General features: G+C 43.6%; 1 protein-coding gene and 1 non-coding gene across 7 annotated transcripts; both read left to right on the forward strand.

The window, feature by feature from the left end:
* Positions 1–132: 132 nt before the first annotated feature.
* LOC134157486 (coagulation factor IX-like) lies at positions 133–10,443 on the forward strand. 6 transcript variants are annotated; one of them, XM_062606446.1, is made up of 9 exons: positions 133–2,487; positions 2,676–2,796; positions 4,529–4,689; positions 5,086–5,110; positions 5,216–5,329; positions 6,528–6,662; positions 6,849–7,453; positions 8,737–8,854; positions 9,670–10,443. In XM_062606446.1, the coding sequence occupies exons 2-9, from the start codon at positions 2,706–2,708 to the stop codon at positions 10,245–10,247; spliced, it is 1,827 nt and encodes a 608-aa protein (XP_062462430.1). In that variant the 5' UTR covers positions 133–2,487; positions 2,676–2,705; the 3' UTR covers positions 10,248–10,443. The 6 variants fall into 6 exon arrangements, with proteins under 6 accessions (XP_062462430.1, XP_062462432.1, XP_062462433.1 ...); XM_062606448.1 differs by having other exon boundaries at positions 133–2,140; XM_062606449.1 differs by having other exon boundaries at positions 133–2,093.
* A 575-nt stretch (positions 10,444–11,018) lies between these two features.
* Positions 11,019–11,137, forward strand: LOC134157561 (5S ribosomal RNA). The gene has a single exon (XR_009962368.1). It is a non-coding gene; the product is annotated as a 5S ribosomal RNA (ribosomal RNA).
* The last annotated feature ends 66 nt before the right edge of the window (positions 11,138–11,203 follow it).

The following is an 11,203-nucleotide window of genomic DNA, read 5'->3' on the forward strand; positions in this document are numbered from 1 at the left end:
GTACCTGTGTTATGCCTTTTTTTTTAATTTCTTTTTTACTTAGTTTATGTTGGTTAGTTTCCAGGTTATAGGGTTTATTTGTAGCATGGTCCTACACTAGGCCTTACAGGCAAGAAATAATACCCTGTTACACTGAGATACTTTACAGCGTTGCAGAAAATAAGATGGTCCATGGTCAGGCAACTCCATCTTTGTGTATAAAATGACTGAATTGGTTGGGGTGAGGGATGGGAGGGTTCAGAAAAAAGTGGTTTAAGTGTTTTTTTTTAGTGATACAGTTCTGTCATTCCAGCTTTACTGCAGCATGATCACAGTACCTGATTTGGTTTGCTGTATAGTTGCATAGTTTTTCTTTGAACATGATGGAATTCTAATAACATCATTATTGCCTCCACTCATTCACATCTTACTCCAGTGCTCACAGATTAAGCTGATTCAGCAGGTCACTAGAATGTCTCCATTTTTTCTGTTCCATTGTTTGCACACTCAATGCATGATTTTACACACACACCCCCCCCCCCCCCCCAAGACTTCCTTAAAAGTCAAGGGGAATTCTGTGTTATTACAGAAAAAGAGGTTTAACTTCAAGATTTTGCATGCTCTATTTAACTTAAGGCCTGTAAATCTTTTCTAATTATCAAGCTAAGCAAATGCTTGGGTTCATTCCTATTCTAGTGAATGCAGTCAGCTGCAGGCTATTTTAGCATTGCTAATACTTACTGATATGCGTGTCTGTGTTTGCATCTGGGCCTGTATATCTGTGTGTATATCAGTAACTAAAATAAACATACAGTACCAGTAAGTTCATAGGAAGAGCAGTAGTCAAAATGAAGTTTAAATCACAATTTATACTTTCTTTTAATCTTAGCATTTAAGCTTGCTAAATATAATATACTATATATAATCTTGTAGAAACAAAAAGGTGAAGCTAACTGCTGTAGTGATGTATGTTTCCAGTATCTCAATCAGGAATTGGACCCATCTTTGTATCAGTGAAGAACTTCAGTCTGCTACAGTGATGAGATTGCTAAATGAAACAAACTTCAGGTACAATAACATTGTGTTAGGCTTTGTAAGAAATTTAATATGGTGCCAGCAAAGAGGTTTAATTCCTGTTGAACTTGTGGACTTAGTCTTGTTGACTTACAGGCTGCTTACATGTTTAATAAGCAAGTGCTGAAGTTGATTCATGTGTTAAAGTAGCAGTCAGGCTAAGGGCTTCATGTTGGAGGTAAGCTGAGACCAAAGAGCACAGTCAGCAGTCTCTTGTCTCTCTTTTTCTTTTTTCCCCTGCCCTTTTTCATTTGGGACTGGATTGAAGGATAAATGGACCTTAAAGAATAATGCTTTGAACAGCAGCCTTCCAGCCAGAGCCTGCACCAGGAACATGTGCTTCTGAGAAGGCCAGCATTGCTAGTCACTGAATTGCAAGGAAAAATGTTATTGTGTTCAAAGCCAGTAAAATATGGCTCTAATTAAAGACAGAAATTGTAATGTCCGTGAATAGCTGTGACTATTGCAGGGCAATATTTGCCTTCCTGCAGGTGACTGCTATGAATTCTTCTACGCTTATAGCTCTGCATATTTTAACAGATGCTTACAGAGCAGTTTGTGTATTTTCCAGATCAATTGGTATTACCTTAAAGATCATGGAGCATCAGAAATCTCTTATACAATCTAGATTTTCCTAAAGAAATCTGTTGCAAAGATGTGGCTTTCATTGTTAGAGGATGCTTTTAAGGATTTTTAAATTTAATTATTTTTTTAGTGCACATATGTATGTGTGTGGAAACACCCAATTTTCTTCTGATTCTGGATTTCAAATGTGTTTCATAGAACCCAGAAGGTTGTCTCTTCTCTGTCAATATTTGTGACTGGTTAATTATCAACCCCTTGACCTTCTGGCTGTTCCTGGTGTACATCCAAATCTCTGTCCTGTCTTTCCCTAAAAAAAAAATAAAGCAAAAAAGTGAGTATAATTGCATGGTTCTGTGTACAGTGAACGCATTCTGGATCCTGTGGGTTTGGGAAATGATCTGTGTAGCAAAGAGGAATGTGCTGTCAAATCCTCATAAATTATTTAGCCTGGGAAGGTAATGCGCAGAAACAGAGACTTCTATCTTGTAACTTTTACTGCCAGGTACGTGGTGATGGTCTCCTCACTGGGGTGTGCGTACATGGACTGATTTGACAAGGCCATGAGAAGCTGCTGGCTGCAGTGTGCAGCTCAGCCCTCAGCCTGGGATCCTTTGCAGTTTAGACAAGGCTGTCACTGGAACTGGCTTATGCTCAGTTTGGGCCTGATCCACTCCTCCCATGTTCACCACAGGGGTTTTATTCCTTCTGTGAGCTTCAGATCAGGCCCTACAGCACGTCCTGGTCTAGGTCAATCTCTGCACATTGCCCTGCAAACTGTTGGGATTCCTATTGTGTGCAGCATCGATGTGGCTTGAAGAAACAATGGGCATCAGATCAAAAATTAACTGGGTAGAATTTGCTTTCTTTATCCCTTCTCCTGCCCTCTTGCTTCTACTTCTGTATTTTTTTGCAGGTTAATTTGTCCTTGGTTTTATGATACCAATTATATTTATTTGTTGTATATGTTATGTTATATATTATATTATATTAATTATATTCCAAAATATACCAATTTTATCCTTCTTTTCCCTCTAAAGGAAGTCAGCAGGAAGTCAAGAGTATTCTGAATGCACACTAAAATGGAAAGCAGTTCCTCACTTGTGATGTTTCTCCTACTGATGTGTTCCATCAACAGCAGCTGTACATATGCATATTCAGGTAGGTACTTCTGAATTACCTTTTTAACTTCATTGTCTCATTGTGACAATCTTGCGTTTAAACTGAAACTACATCCCTTTTCTGAACAAAAAGTCCTGTGCGTTGGAGAAGCCACTTCCAAAAATGCATGCAAACAAATGAATATTCATATTTATATTTCCAAGAGAAATCAGCCTTTCTTAACTTAGACCACTAAGAACTTTGCTGTTGCAAAGTATTATCCTTGTGACACTGAACCCATCATCTGAACTATTTTTGTATGGCAAAGCTTTCCAGTTTGGGAAGCTAAAATTAGGCATTTTTAATATGTGTTCCTGGACCTCATGTTGATTTTACTACAACTACACAAGGTTAGGAAATGGCTTCAGAGAGCTTTAGAACAAGCGTGAGAGTGTGCAGGATCTCAGGAATCATTATGGCTGTCCTTGCAGAGGATGAAGAACAGACGTAGAAGTGGTGTCTGCAAACCAGAAGGCTTTACACAGGCATATCTTCTATGTGGGATACCTGCTTACAATAGGTAAATCATTTAAAGATGACCCCATAACTCAAGGTGAGATTTCACATAAGTGAAAGACATTTTCCTCATTACCAGACAGCAGGATATACTCAAAGTTTTTCTCAGCTGAGAGTTTTTGTGGGCTGTTTCTAATTGCCAAGAAATGAAACAATTTAATATTCTAGAATTTCAGTCATTTCTTTAGATACCAACTATGCAGCTGCAAGGAAATGTCTGTCTTGATGGTCCATCTCCAAAGCTGGGGTTCTTTGTCAGGTTTTGACTTGTCTAGGGCACTAAACTATTACTAGGGAAAGAGAGTCCCGTTAAGTGCTGTGTCAGTTTCAGTGGGCTTTGTCACAATTGCAAAGTGAGCTTTCTTAAAACTCTTTAAACTCTTAACAGCAGTTTTTTAGTCTTATCAGGTGGATGGGTTTGGATATAGGGCCACACTTCTGGAGATTTAACAAAAAAAGCAAAACCTCTATCTTCTCTAAGTAGTGATAGCACATGGTATCAGTACATCCACAGGGGCTGAGTGAGCCTTCACTTCCATTCCGAGCATCCTGACTAGAAAATCCTTGGAGCACTATGCTTTGGCTAGAGGCGCCATATGGAGCAGCAGGGGTATGTGGGGAGGGCCTTACTGCCATATTTCCTCTTCTGGTCACTCATCTCTTAATTTATTGGCAGTAATAACTCTAAAGACATTGCAGGAGGAGGGCCAATAGCTTAGTGAAGCGAAGTTGTGAATAACTAAATGTAACTACAAACGTGACAGCTTATATACGTCTTTTAATGAAGGAGTGGTGTCTGTCCTGTTGTGGCCTGTAGCTACCTGGAAAGCGCAGATATTACTGAATATCTAACAAAGCTGACACCAAATACAAACCAAACCTGTCCCTTCAGCTTTATTTCTGCATGCACACGCAGGCAATTAACAATTGTTGTGGATCAGGACTGTTAGACAGAAAAATACAGCCAGCCTCACTGCAATACTCGAGTCTTGTGGAGTAAAACATGATTTGTGCACTTAACTGCAGGTCTTTTGATGCACTAAAAGAAAGCTTAAACTATCAGTGTCCTTTGTTGGAACACAGGCTCATCTTACTTAGTTTTGGGCTATTTATGTAGATTCCCACTCCCCTTCTTTGTGTTGTTTACTCAACTGAGAGTGACTAATGGTGCCGGTTTGCTGTCTGCCAGTATCAACTGTTCTGTTTTGTTTTCTAGTGTTCATGAGGAAGGATGAAGCACACGAGGTGCTCAAAGTCCATAAACGCGCCAATTATTTTCTAGAAGAGATTCGTCCAGGGAACTTGGAGAGAGAGTGCAATGAGGAGAAGTGTTCCTTTGAGGAGGCCAGGGAGATCTTCCACTCGCAGGAGAAAACAGTGAGGAACTTTATTTTAGTCAAAACAGAGGAAAGTTAACAATGGCTGGTGCTGACGGCCTTGCAGCACCATGTTTTGAGGGCTAGGTGGGAGCTGAAACTCCTAGGCTGGTACCACAGACCTTTCACTGGCTGGAGAGTTCATGGGTCTAAGCTTTCAGTTTAATTCTCATTCCAATACAACCCAGTTTATGCACTCTGTGGCTGGTCCATGACACAAACAAAAGCGAGCTGCATGGTGATGGTCAGATCTGCTCTGAGAATGTATTTTATGATTCTAATCAAAGTGCTGATTTACATGCACCCTAAAGCCCCACATTATCATTTCCTAAATTATATCATCAGTAACCAGTATGGCCACTTACTGACTGCTTTCTTCATTTGTGGTTTGTTGCAGATGGAGTTTTGGTTCAGTTACAAAGGTAGGTTAAAAAAGAAATCTAAACAAATTCTGGGTACAAAGAATTATGTGGCAGTTTAAAACCAGGCTTCTCTTAATTGCACTGTGCCTTGTTTCTTCTTCTTAGGTTTAAATCCATGTAATACAAATCCCTGTAACAATGGTGGAGTCTGCAAAATAAGACACTACAATTACTACTGCATCTGCCCCCCAAGATTTGGAGGAGACAGCTGCGAAAAAGGTGAGTACAGGGCACGCTGACATTCACTGTGAAGAATTAAGGCTGGCATTTGTTCATTGGATACTTGAGTTAAACCTTTGCATAGGCTTCTCACCAAGGTGGTGAGTGGTGTCACCAAGGTTGTCAGTGGTGACTTTTACCTGTCTGATCCAAAGCTGGTCGGTTGTTAAAGATTCTTACATTAGAACAGTGTTTTCTCACTTGACAAATTGGGGAACCACCACCCCAAGAAGGGAATTACACTGACAGCGGCTGTAGCTACTTCTGCCTCTGCTGTGCAGAAAAAGAGGGTAGCACCACTTCCTGTCATACAGCTGTGGCAGTCCTGGGCTCTTCACTCATCAGTGCAAGCCCTGAGTAAGGCAGGTGGCCACCTCCCATATTCTCCCAAGAAATGATAGGGAGTTACCCCTTGTCATCACTTCAGAGTGGTAACAAATCTAGTGACTCCTGCCGCAGCTACCTCCACTGGAAGTGGCTCCTGGTGAGGCTCTCTTCTCTGTATAATTTCCTTGAGTAAATGCATGAAGCCAAAGCTTAGTGTAAAGCAAACAAATCTGAAATTGTATTTATGTTGTAATATGCCAATAATGAAAAATTAATTGGAAAAGCTGCCTCCCTCTCATCAGTTTTTTGTTCTTCTGAACTAGTGTATCGGATTTGCAAATGACTGAGGCACAAAATAGAGCAAAACCCAAACTCATGTGGAAACTATGAACTATAAGTGTTTTTTTCCCCCACGTACTTTTCTCAAACTTTCCTTTTTACTGTGAAGCAATGAAACATGTTTGTTTAATGGAGCAATGTAGAAAGATCTCAGTCAGTTCCTCACAGACTTGCCCCCACCAAGTACTTTACATTTGTCATGATAGACAAGATATGCAGATGGATGAAAAATGGATGCATTTAGAAGCACTTGCTCTTCCAGGTATCTTCTTGCCCCTGCTCTACAGGCAGAAAGGCCTCAGGTCAAAACTGGCAAAGGAGAAATGGTAGAAACAGGCAAGCAACAGACACAAGGCCATGTGTTTGGTTTGCTACAAATCAGCGAGGTTTTCTGGAGCTGTGAGGTAGTTCCCTCCTTTCCCCCGTGAGATTTCAGAAGGTTTTATTTCTTGCTCCTTCCTGTAACAGTGGTGCTAGAAGGTACTTGAGTCCATGCATAGCAGTAACCTGTGCCTGTGTGTTTCCATGGCAGAGAAGTTTGAGTGCTGGTACAAGAACGGCGGGTGCTGGCAGTACTGCAGGGACAGCAGCAGCGCCTTTCACGTGGTGTGTTCCTGTGCAAAGGATTACACCCTGCATGAGGATGGGAAGAGATGTGTGCAAGCAGGTAGTGTGGTTTGCTCAGAGTTAGAATCCTGGAACCATAGAATGGTTTGGGTCAGAGTTATTCCTGGGCTCTTACAAGAGTATTGAATCCTATTCTTGGACAGAAGTCCTGCTTTTGTGTTGGGAGTTTGACAGGACACCACACAGCCTAAACTCACATCTTTATTTCTGTCTGTGTTCCCTCCAGCACCATTTCCATGTGGCCTGATTAAAGCCAGGAGTGCTCTGGAGGAAGAGTGGCTGAGGCTAGAAAGGCTCCCGAGGGGACTACATGAGCACGGGGATGATGAAGCCAAGAGGAATGAGAGCACAGAGGGCACAGTTATGCAAATGGAGCTGAAACAAAGTGCTGCTGGGGAAAATGAGACCTTAAAGGATGGCTTTGGGCAGAGCATGCACACAGAGGGTGACACAGGACAAGCAGAGGTGGCAGGGAACAAAACCCTGGTGGACTCTGTGACACAGAAGCCACTGGGGGCTGGTTTCTCTGCACACAGTGAGGCAGTGGCAGGCACCGCCAGGCCTGGCGAGCCCAGGGGAAGCCTGGCTCCGTGGCCTGAGGCCACCCAGGGCCCTGTGTGGCAGGAAGAGATCACAGAGCCTGCTACCAGGCAGGAAGTGGTGGAAAATGCCATCCAAACAGCATGGACTGGGCTTCATCGGGGCAGCGACTGGGAACGTGTTTCAGACACGCCTCAGTTTGTCCAGATAAACGTCAGCTCTAATTTACAGCACAACGGCTCCAGGATAACGGGAGGAACTTTGTGTCATCGTGGACACTGCCCCTGGCAGGTAATATGTCCTGTCTGGCCATAAATACCACACAAATTGTATACTTTGAATACTTTCTTACTTTCTCATCACTGGTTTGGGGTTTTTTTGGTTGGTTGGTTGGTTGGTTGGGGTTTTTTTGGTGATTTTTGGTTTGGTTTGTGTGTGTGTGTTTGGGTTTTTTGGTTTTTGGTTCTTTTTGGTTTGGTTTGGTTTTCTTGGTGGCTTTATGTGTGTTTTGTTTTTTTTTTTTTTTTTTAAATCTTGGTTTGGGGCTTTTTGTGTCTCTTCTGTTACTGAATTTTCACTTATTTATACTGTCTCTGTTTCATCAGTGCACTGTTATTTAGGGGCTTGTTAACAGACTGATCTAAACCAGCTGTGGTTACTGCCAGTGTTTTAGTGCTGTCACACAAGATGACTTTGCTGTTGCACCCATCAGGAGATATTTTACAGGGGGAAACAGGAGGCTGAACCTGTGTGGACCACGTGGTCCCTGTGCAATCCTGCAAGCTGATAGGTCACTACTGGGAAATTGTCAAAATGGCTTGTGATGTAGAACATAACGTCTACAGGAACTCGTGTTGTGCCTTTTTCCCACTATTTTCATTGTTAACTTCACAGAAACTGCAGAGTACCAAAATTTAAGCTTTCCCTGCAGTTTAACACATGAAGTTAACAGGTTCAGGGAGGAGTTTAATTGAAGAGAGGCGGAGGCATTACCAGAGCTTGTAATTCTGAATAGACAAGGCAAACATCTAACAGTGAGCAGCATGTTTTTACTTCTCCATTTTCTACTGTGTAGATAATGCCAGATTTTATTATCAGCAAAAGAAAACCAACACAGTTTCTCAGTCTGCACTTACTGGCATTTTCATTTGACAATTGGGAATGTGAAAAACTGTTTTCTATACGTTGTTCATATACAAAAATGCTGCTCTCTTTTTTTTTAACCAGAGTACCAGTGAAATACACCTTGTGTTACCCTTCTCCCGCACCCCCAGAGAAATGTGAAGGCATGTGATAAATCACACTTGTTTCCTTAAAGGAATGCCAGTCAGCATAGCTCTACTCCTGTTGGATTTGGCAAGCCTGGTTCATCGTAACATTCTGCTCCATTGTCACAGATGTGCAACCATTTTGTTTTATGACTGTTTTAGCAGTGTCACTATATTTGCTGCATTGTAGATATTGCCAGAAGTGTTGTTTTCAAGACACAGAGCTTGCACCCAAGCTGCACGAGACTGATGGTGTGCACACATACACAACAGAGCCCTGGTGACGTGCTCTTCTTCCTCCTACAGGTTTTAATCCGGAATAGCAAAGACATTGGTTTCTGTGGAGGGAGTTTAATCAGCAGCCGCTGGGTGGTCACGGCTGCTCACTGCCTTGATCTCGTCAGGCCACACCACGTCACCATAGGTGAGTACAATTTGTGTATTGTAGAAACACGGGGTAATCTCTTAACATAAGATGTACTTTGCATTGTACATGAATTGAGTAAGATATGGTTAAGAAACAGACATCACATCCCACCCAACATGGATTTACAGACCACTTCCTTTTATTGGTGACTTCTAAGGGTGAAGGGCCTCCAGTTGCTCCCTTTTGCTCTCATGGCAATGCTGGGACCATCAGGCACAGGTTTACCTTCTTCTGTCACCCATTTTGGCAAACTCATCATGCCAGGAAACAGCAGAGCTCAGGGTGCACGTTAGAAGGAAGAGGGATTCATGTAGTTGATGGTGTGCTCTCCAGTCAGGATTGGTTTTTAATCAGCCTTAAGATTACTTTCCTGCTCTGCTGCCTGCTTCTCAGTGCCTTTAACTGCTCCAGCAGAAAGCCCCTCTTTTTTTGTAGCGTACCACAGTGCTGGTTTCAGTGGCAGGGATTGGAACCCCTTGCAGCTTAGACACACTGTTCAAAATACAGCACTTACTGAAAAACAGTGACAATTATTTATGACAAAATCTCTACTACAGAAGCCACCTTCTCTGTGTATGTCTGTTCCTCCAGTCCATAACTTTGGTTTGCCCTCAAAGGGCAAACTGGGAAGCTCTATTTGTCCAATCACATGAGCAGCCTAAGAACTTACTGTCCTAGAGCATGATCTGGTTTGCTCCGTCCTGTCTTGGTACAAGAGGTCAAAGCAGTAATTCACTCCCATTCCTGTCCCCCCATGGCCATACCACAGAGGCTGTTTACAGTCTGATTAACATTTTAACTTGTGACTACAGGAGACTTTGACAAGTATCAAAGAGAGTTTAAAGAACAGAAGATTAATGTGGAACGGAGCTGGACACATCCACATTATGATTCCAATAACTACAACAGCGACATCGCCTTGTTGTACCTGAGCAGTGCTGTTGTTTTCAATGAGTATGCCATTCCCATCTGCCTTCCGAGCCCCAGCCTTGCCACCCTGCTATCCGAAGAAGGAAGAATAGGGATGGTAAGCGGCTGGGGTGCCACTCACAACAGAGGTTCAACTCTGCGCTTCCTCATGAAGGTCCGGCTGCCCATTGTAAACATGGAGACCTGCCAGAGGTCAATGGACAGGCTTGTTACTGATAACATGTTCTGTGCAGGGCACCACACTGAAGTGGCAGATGCCTGCAAAGGCGACAGTGGTGGCCCTTTCACAGTGTCTCACCACAACACCTGGTTTCTCTTGGGGATTGTAAGCTGGGGAGAGGGCTGTGCTGAGAAAGGGAAATACGGCGTGTATACCAGAGTGTCCAACTACATCCCCTGGATTAAAGAGGTTGTTGAGAGTGTAGCGGATTCCGAGAGCTTTTCCATTAACTTTTCTTAATACTGTCCTTGAAATCAAGAACAATTCTATGATTATGTTTCAGTTTCAGACACTACACATTTCCTGGCCTTAATGGTGTAAAAACAAGGTTATCTTTAAAGAAATGTTAAGTCTGTTTACCATAAATGGTTAAATTCTTCATTTGAGTATTACTAAAATACTTGTTATAATAAAGAACTATTCTGCAAAGAGCAAAGGGGATGACTACACCTTTCCTTAATGCAAATTCTTGCCAGAAAAGTTGCGGGCAATGTCAGCCTCTTTTTCTGTGAGGGCTTTTGCGTCTTTGGGGCCCCGTGCAGGAATTCCAGACCCCTTTTTCTTGCTGGCATTTGAAGCACTTGGGGTCCCCTGTTTGCAACGTTGTCCCACTTCTGCTGGCATGCATTTTCAAGCTATTTAGGCCCCTGCGAGCAATTCCAGACGTTTTTTTCTTGCGGGATGTTGAGGCCACAGGGGTCCTTGCGGGCAGTCCTGGACTTTTCGGTGGGGTGCTGCGGAGGGGCAGGTCCATGGGAGACCCTGTTCCTGTTGTTGGGGGACATGAGGGAAGGAGCGTGGCGTTGTTTTTGCGCGGGCCGGGGGGCGGGGGGGATTTGCGGGGGGGGCGCGTGTCGGGTTGTCGCGGGCGGAGGCGTGCGGGGCTGTGTGCGTGGGGGCGCTGGCGTGGTTGGGCGTCACAATGGTGCCCCTGGCTTTAGGGGCTGGGTGTGAGTGCGGGTCGGCAGCGTGTGCGGGGGCGCCGAGAGCGGTGGTGGCAGGGGAGAGGCTGCCTACGGCCACACCACCCTGAAAACGCCCGATCTCGTCTGATCTCGGAAGCTAAGCAGGGTCGGGCTCGGTTAGTACTTGGATGGGAGACCGCCTGGGAATCCCGGGTGCTGTAGGCTTTTGCCAGCCCATAGGGGACCCTGCGGGCAATGTCAGCCTCTTTTTCTGTGAGGGCTTTTGCGTCT

The sequence above is a fragment of the Pezoporus occidentalis genome, unplaced genomic scaffold (assembly GCF_034315485.1).
Source record: "Pezoporus occidentalis ecotype Australia unplaced genomic scaffold, CSIRO_AGI_Poc_V1 ctg97, whole genome shotgun sequence".
Classification (NCBI taxonomy): domain Eukaryota; kingdom Metazoa; phylum Chordata; class Aves; order Psittaciformes; family Psittacidae; genus Pezoporus; species Pezoporus occidentalis.

Coding starts and splice junctions, on each gene's coding strand:
- LOC134157486 (XM_062606446.1), top strand. CDS start 2,706: ATGCACACTAAAATGGAAAGCAGTTCCTCACTTGTGATGTTTCTCCTA. Junction 5,111..5,215: donor GTTTTGGTTCAGTTACAAAG/GTAGGTTAAAAA, acceptor TCTTCTTCTTAG/GTTTAAATCCATGTAATACA. Junction 5,330..6,527: donor AGGAGACAGCTGCGAAAAAG/GTGAGTACAGGG, acceptor TTTCCATGGCAG/AGAAGTTTGAGTGCTGGTAC.